Source organism: Musa acuminata, chromosome BXJ3-1, assembly GCF_036884655.1.
Source record: "Musa acuminata AAA Group cultivar baxijiao chromosome BXJ3-1, Cavendish_Baxijiao_AAA, whole genome shotgun sequence".
Taxonomy (NCBI): Eukaryota; Viridiplantae; Streptophyta; class Magnoliopsida; order Zingiberales; family Musaceae; genus Musa; species Musa acuminata.
The window spans coordinates 12599347-12619908 of record NC_088349.1 but is presented as its reverse complement, the minus strand read 5'-3'; the positions used below and the strand labels follow the sequence as shown (position 1 = coordinate 12619908).

At 37.0% G+C, this 20562-nt stretch overlaps 3 protein-coding genes across 12 annotated transcripts; 2 read left to right on the top strand and 1 right to left on the bottom strand.

Moving 5' to 3' along the window:
* Window positions 1-243: 243 nt before the first annotated feature.
* On the top strand, window positions 244-8497 carry LOC135629302 (uncharacterized). Of its 9 annotated transcripts, none has more exons than XR_010493187.1 (7): window positions 245-424; window positions 1231-1573; window positions 2857-3307; window positions 3723-4018; window positions 6911-7252; window positions 7560-7603; window positions 7684-8497. XR_010493187.1 is itself a non-coding variant. In XM_065136485.1 (6 exons), exons 2-5 carry the CDS (start codon window positions 1259-1261, stop codon window positions 7232-7234), a joined length of 1386 nt encoding a protein of 461 aa, XP_064992557.1. In that variant the 5' UTR covers window positions 245-424; window positions 1231-1258; the 3' UTR covers window positions 7235-7252; window positions 7560-8497. The 9 variants fall into 9 exon arrangements, 5 of the variants coding, with proteins under 5 accessions (XP_064992558.1, XP_064992557.1, XP_064992556.1 ...); XR_010493186.1 differs by having other exon boundaries at window positions 7681-8497; XR_010493185.1 differs by having other exon boundaries at window positions 6911-7603.
* Window positions 8498-9732: 1235 nt separating this feature from the next.
* LOC135586022 (uncharacterized) lies at window positions 9733-13332 on the top strand. Of its 2 annotated transcripts, none has more exons than XM_065135607.1 (6): window positions 9733-9947; window positions 10066-10149; window positions 10244-10380; window positions 10536-11254; window positions 12448-12592; window positions 12971-13332. In XM_065135607.1, the coding sequence occupies exons 4-6, from the start codon at window positions 10705-10707 to the stop codon at window positions 13023-13025; spliced, it is 750 nt and encodes a 249-aa protein (XP_064991679.1). In that variant the 5' UTR covers window positions 9733-9947; window positions 10066-10149; window positions 10244-10380; window positions 10536-10704; the 3' UTR covers window positions 13026-13332. The 2 variants fall into 2 exon arrangements, with proteins under 2 accessions (XP_064991679.1, XP_064991678.1); XM_065135606.1 differs by having other exon boundaries at window positions 10474-11254.
* A 2343-nt stretch (window positions 13333-15675) lies between these two features.
* LOC103997027 (uncharacterized) lies at window positions 15676-20244 on the bottom strand. Its single transcript, XM_009418156.3, has 3 exons — window positions 20047-20244; window positions 19811-19959; window positions 15676-15993 (listed from the first exon to the last, which is right to left on the bottom strand). Exons 1-3 carry the CDS (start codon window positions 20171-20173, stop codon window positions 15910-15912), a joined length of 360 nt encoding a protein of 119 aa, XP_009416431.1. The 5' UTR covers window positions 20174-20244; the 3' UTR covers window positions 15676-15909.
* Window positions 20245-20562: the final 318 nt, after the last annotated feature.

Genomic DNA, 20562 nt, shown 5'->3' with positions numbered 1-20562 from the left:
ATACTTGTATATTCTTACTTTGTATAATCTTCTATATACGCTTTTGATAATCCCAGAGATTACATTAAAATATTTGGGCCGTGAAAAGGCCAAGGACTTGGTGGGCCGGCTCTGACTCTTCTACCACCGGGCCGGGCTTCTTTGGAAACACTGGTGGATCTCAACAACAAATATGGACCGTCCATTGTATCATTGGACGGTCGTGATCGGTATGCCCGCCGATATCTCCCGATGCGCGAGACGAGAGATTGCTGTCTCGTGTCGTCACCGCTCCGCCTTAAGATGACCGTGACGAGCATGGCGAAGCGCCGACGCCTAGGGTTTCCGATTTAGCTTTCTCTGCCCTTCGTTTCGACGACCTCCGATCCCTATCGGTCGTGCTCGCCATTTGCGGCTCAAACGCTGTCGTGGTCGAAAGGATTGGGTCAGTTCGATTCGCCTCTTCCCGTCTCCCTCCTCCATGGGTCGTGCTTGGTCGTCGTTGCCTGGATCGTCTGATATGGTTATCTTTCTTGGTTCATGAGGCGTTGCTGTGAGGTTACCTGGATCATGTATGACTCGGTTTTTGAAACCAAACCTGGAGTTATGAGTAGATGAGTAGCACATATGAACTATAGCTTTTTAGAAGCCTATTATGCATTATATATCTAACTCTTTTTTTGGTTCAAACATTGTTCTCATTTAGAGCTTTTCAAGATAGTCTACACCAGTATCAAGAAATATTAGTAAGTTACCAATCTGTCACCTTGGGTTCACAGCACGGCAAAGTGTGGTTGTTCAAGAAATTTTGTTCGTAATTATTTTAGAAAAAGGAAACCTCTGGTTGCTACTTTCATATGCTAATTGCTTTTCTGATATCCTTAAAGTATAAGACCGTCACTGCAGACTGCTAGGAACATGCTAGACTTTGACAGGTGACATAATGGTATGTTTCTTAGAATTGTAGTTCAAACAATCTGTCCTGGTAGTTGCAAATGTTAAGCAATTTCTGTAATGTACTCGTCCCTGCCAATGAGATTAATAGCTAAAGCAAAGAATTTAGTCTCTTATTTATTTTTTATCAAAAGTGTTTTGTACTACATTATGTTTGTTGCACAAGCTTCCCTCGAGTGAATGACATAGTCATATAGGCTATCAAAGACATGCAATGATCATCAGAGCAAACAAATTCCAAGTATGGTAAATGGCTTTTTGGCTATGTAAATTTAGTTTCAGTTGTTTGGGATGCAGGCATTAGTTGTTTTGCTGGCTTGTCAAAATGGATAGACAACCAAGCCCTGAAATAGATGGTGAGCTTTTTGATGAAATTTATGGGAAGGAATATGCTGGTCCTCTGTGTTCAAAATCTGACTCTGCCACACCAAAAGGAGATACAAACAAGAGGCCCTTTTCTGGTAGTCCATCTGATGAGGAAGATGAGCCTCGAGATCCTAATGCTGTACCAACTGATTTTACGAGCAGAGAGGCGAAGGTTTGGGAGGCTAAAGCCAAGGCGACTGAAAGGAACTGGAAGAAAAGAAAAGATGAAGAAATGATATGCAAGATCTGTGGAGAGAGGGGTCATTTTACTCAGGTATGTATGCATATGTGCCGTTGGAAGCATATCCGTTCGACCACATGGCTGTAAGGGAACCCAACTGCTGAACACAGTTCTTAGATTTATCATATGATGTTCTGCAGAATAGAAATCTTAGATTTATTGTATGATGTTAGACCTAAATTTTAGTTTATTTAAGAAACATATCTACATACTGTTTATGTTGAGCATAGGCATATAAAACCGAGTGTTCTGCAACTTGGATATGCAGCAAAGACACTCATCTTTAGGTAAATCTAGTATTGTTTATGAGACAATATTGTAAGAAATCCCATCCATAAGAAGGTAAGAGTTGGTGTAGGTGAGATCATGGTGACGGTGACCTCTTATTGCACAGGCACTTTTTTATAGGAGCACCAAGGAAATTTGGTTGATGATGTGCTCTTCTTGCCGATTTGTGAAAAAGTTAATCGTGAATTAGTTAATGGCTTGTCTACTTTAAAAGAGTTGGTCTAGGTTCTCCTTAGATCCATAGTTTTGATAAATGGGTTTTCTAGATTCACAGTGAATATGAGACTCTGATGAAGTATTAACAATATTTCTTGGCTTATTATCTTCAAATTTTCTTTGTTTCATGTTTTACTTAGTTTGCAGCTTGAGTCTCTCTGAATGATGCTATGGAAAATGTGTTAAAACTGTAGAAATGTTTATGAAAATCAGCCAAACACTATTGTAGATTCTCTGTCAATACAGTAATTATGTCCTGTAGCTTACTGGTGATTACAGAAGGACCAACTGTATAGTACTGTAGCATCAATATTATGTGGGAAAATTCAGGAGGATCAATTGATCTAGGACACATGACATGAAAATTGCTAAGAAAATGGTATTTTTTTGTTCTGTCTAGTGATATTCACTGGGTTATTACCAAATGTATTTTTCTTATTGGAATAACAGTAAAAGACAAAATTTGGGATGGCCAGTTTAGATTGTATGAATTGGTAAAAGAAACAACAGGAAGTTTGATTCTGTATGGATATATAAATATGTTATTGGAGTTTTTTTTCTTTTTTTTATTATTATCCATTAAAGGTGACAAGGTTTTTTTAAGATACTGCTAGATTTTTTATCTTTGTAATGGATTCTTTTAGTTATTTTGCATGGTATGTTACAGCTTCATAAAGGTTGAGATTGCTAGGTGCATGTGCTTTTCATACTCGAAGAGTAGAGTCTGCTATCACCTCAACTTTATTTTTTATAACCTCTTAGAATAGCTAGACCTTCTGCTTGTCTGTCCTACCTGTTTGTTTCTGTTGCAGGGATGCCCATCTACTCTTGGAGCAAATCGTAAATCCACAGATTTTTTTGAAAGAGTTCCAGCAAGAGACAAGAATGTGAGAGCTCTTTTCTCTGATAAGGTGATAAATCAAATTGAAAAGGATATTGGTTGTAAGATAAAATTGGATGAGAAGTTTCTGTTTGTCAGTGGAAGGGATAGATTAGTTTTGGCAAAAGGTGTAGATGCTGTGCATAAAGTGATTCAGGACGGTAAGGATAGAAAGAGAAGTCCAAGTAATTCAAACAGATATGACTCCAGATCACTTGATGGAAGTCCCAAAGGTTCTCAATTAAGACGCTCTGAATCTCAGAGATCTCATTCTAGTCCTAGAAGCACGTCGCGCATCCCAGGCAGGGGTTTTAACCGGGAAAGGCCCGCAAATGATAATGTACGTCAAGAGCTGCGTAAAATGTCTAGGGGCTCTCCACGAGGTAGGGCCTTAAGTGAAACTTCTACTGTCGATCAACAGTTTGGGGCTTGGCATATAGTTTCCTATCTGCTAGTTTTTTTGTCTTTAATCTGATGACCCTAGAAAAAACTACCCTATTTTTCATCAAGAAGTGATTGCCTATTTGTCCTTGTGGAGCAAGAGGTAAGTTCAACCTTTATGAGTCCGATTATGAAGTGATTTTCTGCATGGTTCTGGGTCAGACTGATTTATTGAGTGCAAATAGGTATACCGAAAGAATATCCAGACTTTGTGGTTTAGCTAGGCCCAATGTTTCTGCATCTTTCTGGCATCATTCCTTCCTTTAAACATCATGTAGACTCCAGTTAAAGCATTAATGTACGTTAGACATCTGGATTTATAGTCTGGAATAGCTTACATGTTCTTCATATACGAAGCTTACTTTAATGGAGGAGGAAAAGGCCATCCAGCTCCATCAAAATCTCCTCTCCATTCGACTTCTGGTCGTGATGCATTTAAATCATATGATGGACGCAATCATCATACTTCAATGCATGACCACAGCTGGGATATTGAGAGACAGAGAATGGATTCCCACTCTGAGCATAAGTTTGACTTTTCTAACTACCCTCGATACTTAGAAGAACTTGAATCAGAATTTAAGAAGGAGATTATGGAGATTGGAAGGATACATGATCAAGAAGAGGATGAAGAGAATTACAAGCACCGTGAGGTATAGTCTTAACTTTATATTTTGCTATGCAACAGATAGAAACCTCTTTGATGTTGTTTTTATTGCTAAGCGAAGATCCTTGGAACCTAAGTGGTGTCTTTGTCATTAGTAAATAAAATTATACTCCTGATGAATGTGAATATTCCTTTGAGCACTCCTTTAGCTTTAATTTGCATTGCTCATGGATGGTTACCTTCATGTCATATGTTTACTTTGACAATGCCACTATATGCTTGTAGAGTTTATCCGTGAATAATTACTTCTCTGGAAATGCTAGGATACTACAAACATGTCATACATGTTCACAACTGTTCCATAACATGATAGTTGGAAATTTTAACCCATCTCCATTTATTAAATGCTATTTAAACTTGTCTAATGCACTAAATAAATGATGTGAATTTTTTCTTTCCTTTTTCTGTCATGCTATGTTTAAACTCCTAATGCATGTAGAAAGATTTTTTAACTACGGAAGTAGCTATCAGCTTGTTCTTTATAGTTTTCTCAGGTGTTGTCAGTGAGCACGTGCTGCTAAGAATTGCTATTTGTTTTTTTTAATTATTTTGCCATATGTCAGAAGATTAGCTGTTGAAAGTACTTATGCAGCAATTGGTCCCTCAGGTTCAGCATTGAACATTTTGCAACATTGGATTAATAGAAAGGTCATGACTGATTTCTATATTGCATCTTTCAGCTGAAACTGACTGAAAATCAGAGCTTGATAATAGGATCAGGAAAAGAGTTAAACAGTTCAAAAACCAGACAATTTTTTCTTCTCTTCATATGACCAATAAATGTGTTTTTGTTATATTGCATGTATTCATGTGAATTCAAAGAATTTGTGCCAGACCAGTATATATTTAGTACATACCAGCATACCAACACATGGACTTATGAACAATGCTCCAATTTTCACATCTTTTTAATTTGTTTATAGGAACCATAACTCTCAGCTGAGGTCCAATATTTCACTTTTAATATGAATGGTCTGAGATGAGCTAGGTCCTTAAATACTTAGAGAGGACCCTAACTATCCCCGTGAACCTTAGGAAAAAAAATCTTATATTTTAAGTTGAGACTGGATGTTCAAAATAAATATATAAAATTTTACTGGTCATAACGTTTTTTTTGTTTGTTGATACTTTTTTTATTGTTTGGATTTATTTTTTTTTAGTCAACCTGGTTCCAAATCTTTAGGTCGATCTCACTCATGTGAACCTTACCGGAAAGATGAGAAAAATTGACATTTCAGTGGAATGTACAAATTTTGATTTCCAGTTTTCTTTGATACGTGATGAAGTCGATTTTACACTAATGCTTAATAGAATTTTAATTAACTTAATACTTTTTTTGTTATTTTCTCAAATAATTCTTTCTCTGTGCTCAATATCTAAGTTGGAGACAACTCACTTTATTAAAAAAAGTTGCCCTGGGTTTACAGCCTGTAGGCTTATGTTGCATAATCTGTCTATTATGAGCATTCTTTCTTTTTTTTTTATAAATTTGAGTGATTTTGGATTTTCAGGTCTGTTAATAGAATTTAGGGTGCAATGACTGGATACTGTTATCTTTGTGTTTGAACAGTTCCAAACAAAAAAATATGGGTGTAGAAAAAGCTAGACTTAGGTTAACATTAACTCTGATTAAGACATAAACTAGACTTACTAGGCTGCAACTAAATCCCACTGACTTGACACACTTGCATCATTTCCCTATGAATCTTGGTCTATTAGTCTTGTAGGCAACATTTTCTTTCATCTGTTGAAACATATGCTATATGCTACTTCAGTTTTGGAAAGTCAGCATTTTCTCCAGTTTATGCTCTTCCAGTTTCAATTGTGATGTATCTAAAATTGTGTTTGATCTTTCTCTATCTCTGAGAACAAGCTTGAAGCCTCGAACTGTTTTCACAAGTGCCTACAGGTTGTACCTTTGAATATTTCATTATTATGTATGGTGATAACTAAATATCCTATCAATCTGTTGGCCCTTCTAATTGATATAAACGCAAGTTACTCAAAGATGGGATTGCCCAAAGGGTTTTTCACCTTAAAGGATAAGAATGTAAAAGATCTTAAACATTTGTTTCCGAGGTTAGACTGGATTATTCACTTCCCATCTTGGTATGTGGAAGGTGGTCAACTATGGATTAGGTGTATCATTTGAAGCGATAGAGATGTGGAAAGTATCATATGGTTTTCAATTGTACATATTTTGGAAGGTTGTAGTGTGCTCTTGGCATAGAGACTAGGACTAATGTGGAACCAATTCCTAGTTTCAGCATTCTATCGCATGGTTGCATTTGGATATGCAAGCATTGTTCATTGCATAGGTGGTGCAGAGGTGTTATGTCTATTGTGCAGAGTGCTGATCAAATAAGGATCTCATGATTGGCTAGAAGATAATGTTTCTTGATTCAGTGGTCTACAGTGATGATTTAACAGGAGCACTATTTAATCATTTTGAAGAACCACTTCTGTTAATTGGATTTTCAAAAGCTGTCTCAGTAAACATGGCCATGAGCATCAGGCTGTCTGTATAATATCAAAAACCTGGTTAACTGCTGGATCAAAATTCTTTTGTTTTCCTCTCTTTTCCCTTTTGTTGTATTCTCCCTGAAAAGGTAACCAGTCAACTTCCACTTGTATCTCAAATTATGTTCAACTTCCACATCTGCTGTTGAAGTTGTAGTTGCACAACATTCTTGACTAATGTTGTGAGTTTACCATGGGATGTTACAGATTGATGGGTCTCTTTTACACCATTGTTAATGGAGATACACAGATGTTAATATTAGTGGTTTACAGTTTTGTAGTAGCCCTCTTCCTAACTTCTTTGTTGAGGTTAATCGACCGAATATAGATTTAGCACACATTATTTCCATGAATGCAGTGCATTAGACAGCTGAGGGAGGATTACATGAAGAAGCTGGTAATTATGAGGGGTATGCACAGGAAGCAGTGGAAAGAATTTCTTCCGCTTGATATCCAAAGGCGGCAACAAGCACGTCAGACTGCCTATAACCAACCATCTTTGGCTGAGTATGATCTGTCTACCAGGAATATGCAGTATCTTGGGTCTAGTTTACATATGGATTCCACAAATAGATACCAATACCCTGGTGAGAACTATTCAGCTCCAAGGCCACATGAGGCATATGGTGAATTACAGCGTCAGAGGCATGAAGATTTTGGGAATGCGTATGGTCGATACTAATCAGGATTGTATCTGGTGGTGAGTTGATCTTTTCTATTTGATTGTTTCAAAGTTGGAAAGGAAGTTAGAATCATGCTTTAACATTATTTTCAACGTGATGCCTTTTGTCTATCTACCTTTGGAAGGACGAAGTTATTGTTTTTGGCTCTAGCTTGTGAGGTAAGTGCTCTGGTCAGAATATTGACCGGCTCTCAAATTGGAAAGCTTCTGTTAGATGTCAGTGCATGCAAAATCGATGATGTCCGACACTTAAAGAGTTATATGATGGATGTTGTTGGTTATCTGACTGTACTTTTGCCCTAATACTTTGTGGCCAAATTTTCAGGGTGCAATATGGAAATTCAAGTTAAAAAGATTGCTGATTCTGTGGTAAGCTTCCAGTCTCTTTATCTTTGAGGTTTAAGGATCCACTGTTCTACAGTCTTAACTGTTTCTGCAATATTCAGCAGTTTGCATTTCAGATACTTCAAGAAATGCATTTGCCTTGGAATGGAGGGTTCATCACATTGACATGAGATAGATATGTATCTTGCTGGTAGTGAGACTATCGTTGGATCTTTGATTAGGTGTAGTCTAATCAACACTTCTTTACGCATGTAGAGAAACTCTCTGAGTCGGTAATATTTTTTGGTACTAACTAAGGAAAAGGTTATGTCGGCATGAAGTCATATAATACCGATAAAGGATGGAAATCAGGGCAGCCTGCAGTTGTCTTGCCTGGTATGGCTATTGTTTCGGATAATATGATCATGAACATGCTGTTTGTGATTTTTACATGGTGACTAGAGACATATGGGTGTATCATTTAGTTCACAGTTTTGGTGCCAACTGCTACAAAGTTGATGTGTTCATGACACCTAACCTAGGTGGCCGTTAGGTACATGCTATGCCTGCTGGATGTTAGTGTTATGTGGATGTGCAAGCTTACCAACAAAGATTTACCTGCAATCAGTTTGGTTTGTGTTTGCCCCGTTGTTTTTGCCACCAGATTCAGCCACAAGTGAGCCTTTTGATCAAAGTCTTTGGCTGCGCATACATATGTCAATTTCTAATATCATAGATTGATTGTGGAGATTTCTGGGAGTATCATATTATATTCCGTTGAAATAGTCAGTATTGATGCTGCTTTTCTCTGTTTTTGGAGTCGACTGTGTTTTTATTCAGGTTCTGTCTTCTTTCATCGCTCATAGCTCATCAGATATGCAGCGAATTTTGTACCCAGAATAAACAGTGTTGGATTAATATAACCTTTTAAATTCCTGATGTGCTCATGTGCACTAGTTTTACTTGTAATGTCTGTGAATCACTTAGCAGTGACTTGAGCCCCCAGGATGAATAATTTATACAGTATTTTCTGCGTATTTTATTTCATGTTATTTCTTTTCTTTACATTTGTTGTTCAATATTTATTATTTTTTATATCGTTCTACCCTTTTTTTCACATATTCTGAAATGTTTTATTCATCCCTTAAAGCTTCTTCAATGTATCAAACATGTTGGTGTGAATTCACAATTTAACTGAATGCTTTGTACTTGTAAAATACAGATGTTGGTAAAGATCTTTGATACTTGATACCTTTGTTACAAAAGACTACTACTACTACATCATCAAGGTTTGGTATCTTTCAACCATTCTAAAAGCATATGCATTGCACTTAAAAAAGTTTGGCTCGTCTCCAACCAATGATATTGACATGCAATAGTCTGTAGATAAGGTCTCAAGAAAAGAGTTTGCATCCTTTCACAAGTCTTTCAACCATTGAATTCTAATATTTCAACCTATATATATAGTATATCCATTGTTTAGGAATTAGGCTCAAGCGGTTTTGGCACATATGCACCCAAACATCATATAGATAGATCCAATTAAATGTGTTTGACACTTATAGTTCCAAATATTATATGATAATTCATATTAGGTATCTGCCACATTAGGTAGGTGGTTGATTATTTGAATCAAAAATTTATGAGAGGGTTTGACTTGCATCATGCTTGAGCTATTCCTTTCCCATGTGATCCATCATCAAGTTCTGAAAATAATCTATTTATTTATATAGTAAGATTATATTCATCGGTCCTCTTACCTTACTCATTTAATCAAAAGTCATAGTGTGTCATAATAATCACGATTGCAATCAGAGAGTGACTCTTTTCCAATGACATGTGGGTTTTCTTGAATTATATTATTGCATTCAATTTTTCCACTCCCATCATAAATGTAGAGATGATGTTAAGAATTGGATGGTTCCCAATTGAAAGCAAAAATATCCTTATCAATTTAACATTATTTCTAATACTATTATAAATATCATATTACATAATTATATAATATTCTTATGAATATAAGGAGTAGGAAAGATTAACTGATACTCCCATTTCTATTATTATTATTATTATTATTATTATTATTATTATTATTATTATTATTATTATTATTATTATTATTATTATTATTATTATTATTATTATTATATAATCAACAGAAAACCTCGGCCTCTTCGCCCCCCTTCGTTTTCCTTCGCGGTCTTCGTCAACATATGTTGGATTTATCCTGCTTTAGACTATGCTCCTATGTGTTTCCCTATTCCGATGCTTCAGCTTCACCAACCCTCCGATTCTCGTCAGCAAAACCCTAAATCCGCTCTTATCCCCTTATCCGCAGGCTCTTTCTTGGTTGGACTCGATTGGAACTCTTGCTTGCTTGGGCTTGATGGTAAGGCCGTTGATATGCTTTGATTTGATCGTGTTTGATGGATTTTAGGTCGGATTTCGCAAAATCGGCGTTTTCTTGGCATGTAAAGTTATTTTTTAATTTTCTTTTCCGAAAGCAGAAGAAAAAGAATCATGCAGTGGTGTCCGTAACTATGAAGAAGATCATTAGGTTTGCCTTGAAGAATCAGTAGCTGCATTTGGAGGTCGGTGGTTGTTTTATTGTGTTTTGGTTATCAGCTGAAAAAAGGCGGATTTTTGGTGGCGAATTTGATATCTTTGGAATTGTTTTGGTGGCAGGAAGATGACCTTTCTGAAGTAGACCAAATGTTCTCTCACAGATGCCAGCAAAATAGATGGATATTTGGGCTGTGAATACTCCATGTTACTGAGATGATGGATGTTTTGGTATAGGCACTTCATATTTGATCAGAAAGGTACCAATTCTATGACTCGGCTATCATGGATAATAGCTCGTTGGTTGTTTTCTTCGATCAGATCCTTATCTACCTTTGGTTTCTTGTTTTCAGCTGATGATGGTGGATCCTTTGCTGGTGGACTTGATCTATTTTGAACTCTTTCTTGGTTGCAGGAAGATGGTTTTTCCGTTTCTTTTTTGAAGCGGACGAAGTGTTCTCTTATAGTTACAGATGCTAGCAAACAGATAGATATTAGGCTGTGGATACTCAATATTAATGAGATGATGGATATTTTGGCACGCACACTTTATACTTGACTAGAAAGCTGGAATTGGGGTCATCATGGATAAGAATAGTTCAAGAGAAAAAGAACTTGTTTTTGATTTAGAGGGCGGTGAGAATTCCGTGATAAGAGAACTGGAAGGATCAAAAGATACATGGTGTAGTGCCGGACAGGACAATGGAATGTTGAGTAGGGTATGGAGTAGCTTCATCAATATTGATGGGCCGATAAAAGGAGAAAGAGTAGTAAGGTTGGGGGATAGTGCATCTAGCTCTGTGGAGCTTCCTCTCATAGATGGGGAAGCCTTGGGGGATAGGAGTGTTGGACTAGAGGCAAAAATGGGCCTCTTGGAGAAGAAGGTTGGACTTGAGACAACAAAAAAGAAGGGGTGCAAGAAGCCACCAAAACCACCTCGGCCACCCAACTCTCCGCCTTTGGATGCGACCAACCAGAAGTTGATGAAGGAGATCTCAGAAATTGCAATGATGAAGCGAGCTAGGATCGAGCGGATGAAGAAAAAGGTGAAGGATGCCAATTCTGCGCGTATTAACGGCAACTTGTGGGCCTTGATTATCACCATTCTTTTCATCCTTGTTATAATGTGGCAAGGTACCTTGATTCCAGTTGACAGTGTGTTGGATTAGGAGTTGATATAATTTGAGAATGCCATGGGGAATAGATAACATATCATCAAACTTTATTAGAGTCTTGAATTTCACACTATATTGCATCTTCTACTAAGTAATGGATGGTTGGCCTCTGTTCCAACTTTGCGGTTCTCGTCGAGTTGTCTATGTTACTTACACTACTTCCATTTACTGGAACTAAAAGTACACTGTTGACATGCCCATATTTAGAAGTTGCACATATCATACACAAAAGTACATTTAACTTGCCGATATTTAGAAGTTCCATGTTAGTGTGAATTATTCATTTACATGCCTATTCACGTTGCATGATGTGAGAAAGAAACATCAATTTCCTAGTAACAAGTATTCCACTTTATAACAAGTGTTCAATGTTGAGCTCATGTTTGGTGTGGCTAACATTCACCAATCTTATTCCAGGTTTGATTTAGTTCGTGCTCCAGTCTATTCTAAAACAGCGAAGCTTGATCTTGAGTTTTAGTTGTGTTGTTCTGTGCCGTTATCGGCCGAATGAAGCAGTTATTATTATAATTTATCAAGTATGAATGGTTTTAAAGATGGTAGTTTTAGAATCTTGTAGTGGAGATTTACATTCGTTGCAATGTTTTTGTGTATATGATATTACATGCATCACGCCATTCCCCAGTTGCACATCATATGATTGAGGTCTTAAAATGCCTTGTGCTTTGCATCTGATCACGACACTAATAGACAATTGCAATATGGTCATGGAATGGTGTGCTCAAGACACTGGCAAAGCATGACATGATCACATAGGAACTAAGATACAGTGATCTTGATTCTAGAATCTTGTAGTGGAGATTTACATTCGTTGCAATGTTTTTGTGTATATGATATTACATGCATCACACCATTCCTCAGTTGCATATCATATGACTGGGGTCTTAAAATGCCTTGTGCTTCGCATCTGATCACGACACTAATAGACAATTGCAATCTGGCCATGGAATGGTTTGTTCAAGACATTGGCAAAGCATGACATGATCACATAAACTAAGATACAGCGATCTTGATTCTTGACAAGTGATTGTGATTCGTCGTCATTCATGTTACTTCGAGTTTGTGGCTTATTACTGATTAGACTGCAATTATTACTGCTTAGGCTTCCAATTTCATGTTTTTGTTTCTTCGCAGGAGTTCTTCCTAGCGGCAGCTCCAGTGGCAGATCCAATGGTCACCCCGTATCCTCCGTAGAAACAAGGAGCGGGTTGATTTCTATTCACTTCTACAAGAATGCATCAGGAAATACTCCTAAGGCATCCACCTCCATGTCTCCCAAGTATGCTCCTCGAGTCCTTTAGTTTATTCGACTAAAATTTACTATGAGATGGCTTGGGAGTCTGTTTTCTGAAACCATTCTGTTGATAGTATTTCTTGGTGGAAGGCAGATTTCCGGCTTCTATGGAATGGTGCTATTTTAGTTGATACAATGACAAGTTTTATTGCTGCAACCATATCATGATTAAAGTTTGATTCATACTCATGTCTTTTAATTCATACAATTGGAGAATGTCATGCTTCAATAATACTCCAATATTGATTGCTTGTGTTCGGCACAAGTGGATAACTATTGGTTTGCCCCAAACAATTGCACCAAATCATACAAAGTCATTTCATGTATGCAAGTTCATGATGTCAGTATCGTTTCTTGCTGCAGCGATGTCGAACCAGCGTCCGGGTATGATGAGCACAACAAAGCAACGAGGAATTGATCTGGAACCTTTAGAGAGCGAAACCATGCAAATCCTTCGATGGGATGAGCTCGATCGATCATGTGTGCAGAGACCAACAGCTGAATGGTACGTCTCTTCCAATCTGCTCATGTATATATGAACATAGATAGTATTCCTGTACATGACCCTTTGTGTTACGCCATCACGACTCCTAGTCTTTTGTCACACGGTTAACTGTGCCCGAGCCGTGTCCTTTACGTCACCTACTCACGAAACATCGATCGTCATGTCACCTCATGCAATCAATCCCCTTAGAACTTAAATGGAGAAGGAAAGCATATTACTACTGAGAAGCGTGCACTCAGATGTTCTGTTGCTCATTCAGATCATAACTCGAGATGACATCACACAAACATAAGAGGGTTAAAAAACACACTTCACTAGTAATTGAAATTGATACACTTTGCTTGCTTGCAACTCACTTTTTCTTTAATACCCACATCTGTAATATCCGCTTAAACTAGATGAGTACCCTTAATGACCTACATCAAGGAAGACCAGAGATTATTATTATTATTATTATTATTATTATTATTACAAGTTGATATCATCATTATCATTATCATCATCATTATTATTATCATCATTAATAATAATAATAATAAGATTATTATTATTATTAAGATAAAGATTTTGTCCGTCTATCTTATGTTCATCTTTTATTATTTACTAAACAAAAACCTCTTTTGAAGCATGTTTGTAATTACATATACATAAGTTATACCTTCAGTAGAAAGGTTGATATTACAACAAACAAAGCATAAACTCACCTATGAGAGGGTTAATTACAGTTAGCTACCTTTAATATCTCGATCCATACATTTTAAAAAAGTTATATTCATATCTTTATAAGTGTAAAAATAAAATATTTAAGTTTATTTATCCTAATGATATCGATTTTACTAATAAAAATATTAAAAAATTTAAAAAAAAATAATGTTAATATTTCAATTGATGACGTTTCAATTGATGGTGGCAGATAACGACATCGCTAGAGGTGGTTATTGTGGATCATGAAAACGATGACAAGAGGTGAGGGTCATTATGCATCTGCATCGATGTAGTTGATGAGTGATTTTTTCGTCGCTCTAAATCTACGTTGACGTCGATGTAGTTGTTACGTGATGAAAGGACCATCGATGTAGATGTCAAGCAACACCACTCAACAATTGCATCGATGTTGATGCAAATACAGAGTGATATCGCTTAGCATCTACATATTATTTCTATGATCTTTTTGCTAGAGCTCCCAAGAATAGGACTTAGTAATAACTTCATAATATCTATTATTGTTACTACCGCACAGCGGGGCACATGTATTGTAATAACGACGACGTTGATGCAGATGTTGAGCGACCCTTTCGTCACTCGACATCTGCAGATGCCAAGCGGCCCTAATGACATCAATTTTACTAACGAAAACATTAAAAAAAAAGTAAAAAGGTAATATTAACATTTCAATTAGTGGCGTTTCAATTGGTGGTGGCAAATAACGACATCGTTGGGGGTGGTTATTGTGGATGATGAAAACAATGACAAGAGGTGAGGGTCGTTATGCATCTATGTCGATGCAGTTGATGAGTGTCTCTTTCGTCACTCTATATCTATGTCGACGTCGATGTAGTTGCCCAGCGACGAAAGGACCGTCGATGCATATATCAAACAACATCGCTTAGCAATTGCATCGACGTCGATGCAAATATAGAACGACGCCGCTTAGCATCTACATCAATGACCTTTTTGTCACTCGACAATTACGTCGACGTTGATGCAGATGCCAAGCGACCCTTTCGTCGCTTAACAACTACGTCGGCATTAACGTATATACAAAGTAACCCTTATTTCTTATCGTCATTCTCTTTATCCACAACAACCACTTGCGACCCCCATTGATGGTACCGTCCACCACTACCAATTGGAACGTTAAATTTATCTTTTTATCTTTATGTTTTCGTTGATAAAATTGACGACATTAGGATAAATGAACTTAGATATTTTAGTTTCATAACTATAAAGATATCAATATAAAATTTTAAAGTGTAGACACTAAGATACTAAAACTAATTACAAAAATTAATATGTAATTTACCTAGCAAGATTGACTATATTGCATGATGGCAATATATGATAATCACAATACTATATGGTAATATGATCTATACTTAGATGGAGAACAATTATAATCTAACTTGCATAATTGAAGTCATGCATAACACAATTAAACAAGTCAGATTGGTGACTATATATCTCTGTCACTCTGCCCTAAATTTCATCTTCGATTTTCTAAATCAAAGAAGTAACAATCATCTCATAAGACTGATTCATTATTATGTCCAACACACCTATAAGAACGAACAAACTAGTGGTTCAGAAATCTAACATATATGAAGCCTCCACCAGTAACTTATTTATCAACTTTTGGATAAAGCAACACAAAATCTGTCTTGTCCTTGTGATATTATAATCCTACAAGTATACAATGTGATAAACAAGTCGCAAAGTCCACAAATTGGTGTAAGAAACCATAACAACAGTACTCGAAAATTATCTAAACCACACATTCAGTGTTTATGATCACATGCAACACAATACAACAATCATATAGACATGTTCACTAACAATCACAAAGTTAAGCACAGAACTGATAACTTGCTTTCACAGTATTAAAAAACAAATATTATTGTTGAGCATTCTGATGCTAAGTAGCAAACAGATATATGTTCTTTCATTTGGAAGAAAATGTTCCAACAAATCAGCACTCAAGTCAACATCTATGTTCATGCAAAACCATTCTCCCAATACGATTATCATGATAATCAACAGGTGCGAGCATCACCCCCTTTTTTTGGCTTCTGAATCAAAGTTAAGCTGATTGTTTTGGAGAGCCAGCTCGAGGCCTCCAAAGCCCCAGCCTATACTTGTGTGTATATTCGAGAATCAATTTCCTCTGCATCAAAGGCAAACATAAATTAGTGAAAATCATTAGAATTTATAAACAACCTAGTTGAAATTCAACTATGTACAAGCATATTCAGATAGTGGGAATTCCACTAACAAAAGGTAACCAAAGTTCAATTTTTTTATTCTCCAGTGTCTTATTAACATCAGAATATTCAAGGTGGCGAACTAAAATAAGCACCTGCATGGGGCTTCCTAACTTCTGGTAGTGTTCCATCTATTTTGTTAACTGAATGTACATACCATTTCCGTAAACCACAACAGTCTCACTCGGGTCCACATTAGACAACTAAAATTTAAATTTAAGATTATCTCATCAGGATTAGACTAAAGAAACTCAAATTTTCTGCACTCAATCATGAAGCAGCACTACGACGGCAAATGCTTCTTGCATAGAGCATACTTCATTCTATAAATATTAGGTACAAAAAAGACAAAACAATTGACCAACAACCTGAAATCTAATCTCTTCCCAGCAATTTCAGTTAGCCATTTAGCCCTTTAACGACAACATCGTCCAACATCTTGTACAGAAAGCCACCTCAACTCTTCTATGAACCAACTCTTCTACCACCTTTTGCTGCAATATAACTGATCAAGGCTACATGATTTCACACCTATGTATGGTCTCGGATTTAACACATCCACGAATTCTGGTTTGCAGCCTGCATTAACTGAAAGTATCAAAGGAAAGTGCAGGACAACCGAGTTCAAGTTGTGATCTTCATTGTCTGAAACTGTGAAAGCACAGGACAATTGCAGAAATCAAATCTACACCACAAACACACAGTGCATGTGAGGTTATTCTTCTTGGACTTCCATAACTAACTAACTTTTTTAATTTGTAAAATTAAAATATTTAAATAAAAAATTATAAGATTCATTATTGTAAACTACATATAAAGACAGTCTTGACACAATGTTAAGATTGCTCCTTCGCAATTTGGGATAATATTATTCAAGTCACAGAAATTCCTTGAATATATTTTGTCTAGTATCATTTGATCTTAAATTCTAAATAAGTATAATGATTATTCTATATGGTTAAGAACAACATTTGATATATGGTATATGAATATATTTAAAATTCATATAGAACTTGTCTTAAGTGGACTATGCAATATGTATTTGCATCCATGAGTTAAAGCACTATAGGTATAGTTGTGTTTGAATTTATCATCTAGAAAAAAACTAAATCATGATATGAAATGTAGCAAAACAAATTATCAAGGTTAACCATAGTAAAAACACCCTGAAGTAATAGGCAATCTACTATAATATTTATGGAACAAATATCATGCTAGTTGCATAACTAAAAAACATGTTAGCATGTCTGACGTAGTGTCACGACCTTAGCTGGAATTGCCTAAAGCGTGAGGCACCCTTGCGGCAAAGGCACGAATTTAGCTTGCGTTACCTAAGTCGCAAGACACCCTTGCGGTAAATATGCGAACTTAGCTTGCGTTGCTTAAGTCGCGCTTCGCCCTTGCGATTTGCGTCTGCAAAGATCAGCTCACTTGCAACCTCTCGCAGGTCCCGAAGGACCTGTAAAAAGAGAAAGTTGATTATTTCGAAGAACGAGCAACGAACAAGTCCCGACGTCTCGCGAAAAGGGGAAGCTTTACAAGCAATTCAACGAGCACCTTGCGTGCACAAGAGAAAAGAGGGAGAGGGGAAAACAAGGACTTTAGAAGGTTGAACGAACAACTGCAAGTTCACAAACAGCTGCTCACCGAGTGCCGGGCACGACAACAAGTTCCTGTCAAGATAACGTGTGAACTTGCGAAAGATTGTTCAACGCCCGACACTATACCGAAACCCCATCCAGCCCTATGCCACCCGGGGGTTCCAGGGTGCTGAGATGGCTGACGTTTCGCGTGCAGCAACGGGCTGCAGAAATCAGCCTGTGGCACGCGAAAACGGAGCTATTTTGGGACTGTTTTGTTCGGTTCGGTGAGCAATCGCACTATAGCGCTGCAACTTGTTCGAACTTACATTTTTACAAGCAAAAGAACTTAAAATCAAGCCAAAACATGCTGCCAAGCAGCTGTACATGTAGACGAGAGCGACGAATGGTTCGTTGAACGGAGTTGTTGCGAGTGCGCGACGACCGTTCGTGATAGTAGGTCACATGAGAAGTGTCTTAATTTCCATCAATATTCAACATTTCCCCTCATTGGAAGGGTCAGAATGCCGCTATAATAAACCTATAAGTATACATACAAAATATAATTTCTCACTTAAATATTAATGTTACAAACATGTACCTGTCAAATACAACTTAAGGAACTCATTAGTAAAAAGGTGGTCTAGTTTGGTGTATTTTACAATATAAGAATAACACAAAGGAATATCATGATATTTGTCATTCAAAGATTATGCATAACAAAACAAAATATATAAGACTTAACTCACAGATACAGATATAGTGCAGTTGATACAGATCTTAAACATATATGAAAAATAATCAAGTAAACACCATGCTTATTAACTTAGGAGAACTTTCAAATCAGAAGAATACTACACAAAATATATATAACATATACATAAAGAATCTGAAGGGTAAAAATTTTATTAGGAGCCATCCAAAGTTTAAAAAAACGCCACAACAGGATCCAAATTCCCTAATACCTATGTAATGCTACAAAAAACAATGCACGTGAAATAAATTGAGATGAATAGAATCGTTTGAGTTAGCACAAGGAATACTCAAAAGATTGGTATAGATACAATATATAACAAGGTTAATCATTACCAACAACAGTGCATAACTAATATAAGTGGAACAAACATGTCTAATCATATAGACAAAGGAGGAGGAAGCGTGCAACTAGCAATTACAGTGTGGCATTTGAAAAGTTGACTTTGATTTCCTTCAAGTTGTTGCTTAACTCACACAAATATAGGTAGTTTGGGTATAGAATAAAAAAAAACTGTCAAATTCAAACAATAAATTAGTGTGACTTTGTTTTCCTTCAAGTTGTTGCTTAACTCACACAAATATAGGTAGTTTGGGTATAGACCAAGTTGACTTCGGACTGCATCTCACTAATTTATTGTTTGAATTTGACAGTTTTTTTTTATAGTCATGATTCACCATTTATTTAATATTCATCATCCAATATTTTTGTAGTTGCCAATCCCTATTATAGATTCCACATATTCCACCTCAGAAGAGACCTCAACTGCACTATCGAATATGTCATTAAGCCTCTGCTGCAGCCCTGATGCCAACACATTGATTTCTTAGCTTTCCAATGTAAGGTAGCCCACAATATATTTGTCCACTAGCAAAATTAAAATTACCCATCGCTCTAGAAATCATCTCCTTCACTTCAGAAAGAGTCAACGATACACAAAAGAGGGGCGCTTTGGACCCATCGTCACCACTAAACACCAAAGACAAAACATAGCATAATAGCTATTTTAACAATAAAAACCCAAGCCACAACCTTTTTATGGAAGCAGATAGTCCTGAGATTCTAACTGTTAACAAAATTATGGTTTATAATCTTTAAACTGATTTTAGAAATGGCAATCCTCTCTCAGCCTATGGAAAGTAGAAACATCTACTCCATGAAGAACATTTTCAACCTAGCTGGCTTAACTCATTCAGCTGCAAACTACACAATTAGACACCTTTCTTGATGGGGCAATGAAATCCTGTAAAGCTCTTCCCACACTATCAATTTCCGTTTTGTAATTTACTAATAACACGATATTGCAGATAGAGACGGGAAAAAAAGGAATCGAGAACTACAATAAGAAACTTGAAAGAGAATAAGAGGAGATAAAGAGGCATTTACATGTTTGCAAGGGATGCCGAGCTTCTTGAGGCGAAGTGTTCGCGTAACGAGAAGCTTCTGCAAGTCCCCGATCTCGGCCTCCAGCTTTGCTATGTGCGCCTCCGCCCCCTTACCCACCGCCTTCAAGAACTCCGGGATCCCCACCTTGACTGCGCCGCCACCACAGTCACCCAATCATCATCAGAACCCTAAACCCTAAACCCTAAACCATCGCGGCGGGCTCGGAGAGATCGTACCTTCGTAAACGGCCGGGTGGTATGGTCTGACAGCAGAAAGACGGTGGAGGAACAGCGGAGGAACGGCGGCAGCGCCGCCTCCCCCGCCAGCGACGAGCCGCATCCAGTACTTCGCCACCAGCGCCATTCTCAAGCGCCGCCTATTTCGGTCGAACCCGATGACGAGGAGTAACGGCTGGGTCTCCTCTTCCTCGAGAAATTTCTCGTTCCTCCGAGCCCAGGTCGCTACTTAAGTCACGATCTCCTTTTTAAATTTATTAATAAAAGAGTTAATATTATAGTAAATGACAAATAAATATATCACATCAAAGTGGAGGATAAATCAAAATTATAAATATTAACATCATAAAAAAAATAAATAAATAAAGGTCAACATTTTATTATATAAAATTACTAACTCAAAATAATTAAATTATTATTAAAAATATGTCAAATGAAATTTGAAGTACAAATCATAGATTGTTTATAGACGGCCCAACCCGGTTCGAACCGGCCTGCGAATGCCAGCCTCGCCTT

Coding starts and splice junctions, on each gene's coding strand:
- LOC135586022 (XM_065135607.1), top strand. CDS start 10,705: ATGGATAAGAATAGTTCAAGAGAAAAAGAACTTGTTTTTGATTTAGAG. Junction 11,255..12,447: donor CCTTGTTATAATGTGGCAAG/GTACCTTGATTC, acceptor GTTTCTTCGCAG/GAGTTCTTCCTAGCGGCAGC. Junction 12,593..12,970: donor TCCACCTCCATGTCTCCCAA/GTATGCTCCTCG, acceptor TTCTTGCTGCAG/CGATGTCGAACCAGCGTCCG.
- LOC135629302 (XM_065136485.1), top strand. CDS start 1,259: ATGGATAGACAACCAAGCCCTGAAATAGATGGTGAGCTTTTTGATGAA. Junction 3,308..3,722: donor GTCTAGGGGCTCTCCACGAG/GTAGGGCCTTAA, acceptor TCATATACGAAG/CTTACTTTAATGGAGGAGGA. Junction 4,019..6,910: donor AGAATTACAAGCACCGTGAG/GTATAGTCTTAA, acceptor CCATGAATGCAG/TGCATTAGACAGCTGAGGGA.
- LOC103997027 (XM_009418156.3), bottom strand. CDS start 20,173: ATGGCGCTGGTGGCGAAGTACTGGATGCGGCTCGTCGCTGGCGGGGGA. Junction 19,960..20,046: donor CCACCCGGCCGTTTACGAAG/GTACGATCTCTC, acceptor GTGGCGGCGCAG/TCAAGGTGGGGATCCCGGAG. Junction 15,994..19,810: donor TCGGCATCCCTTGCAAACAT/GTAAATGCCTCT, acceptor CCTTTGATGCAG/AGGAAATTGATTCTCGAATA.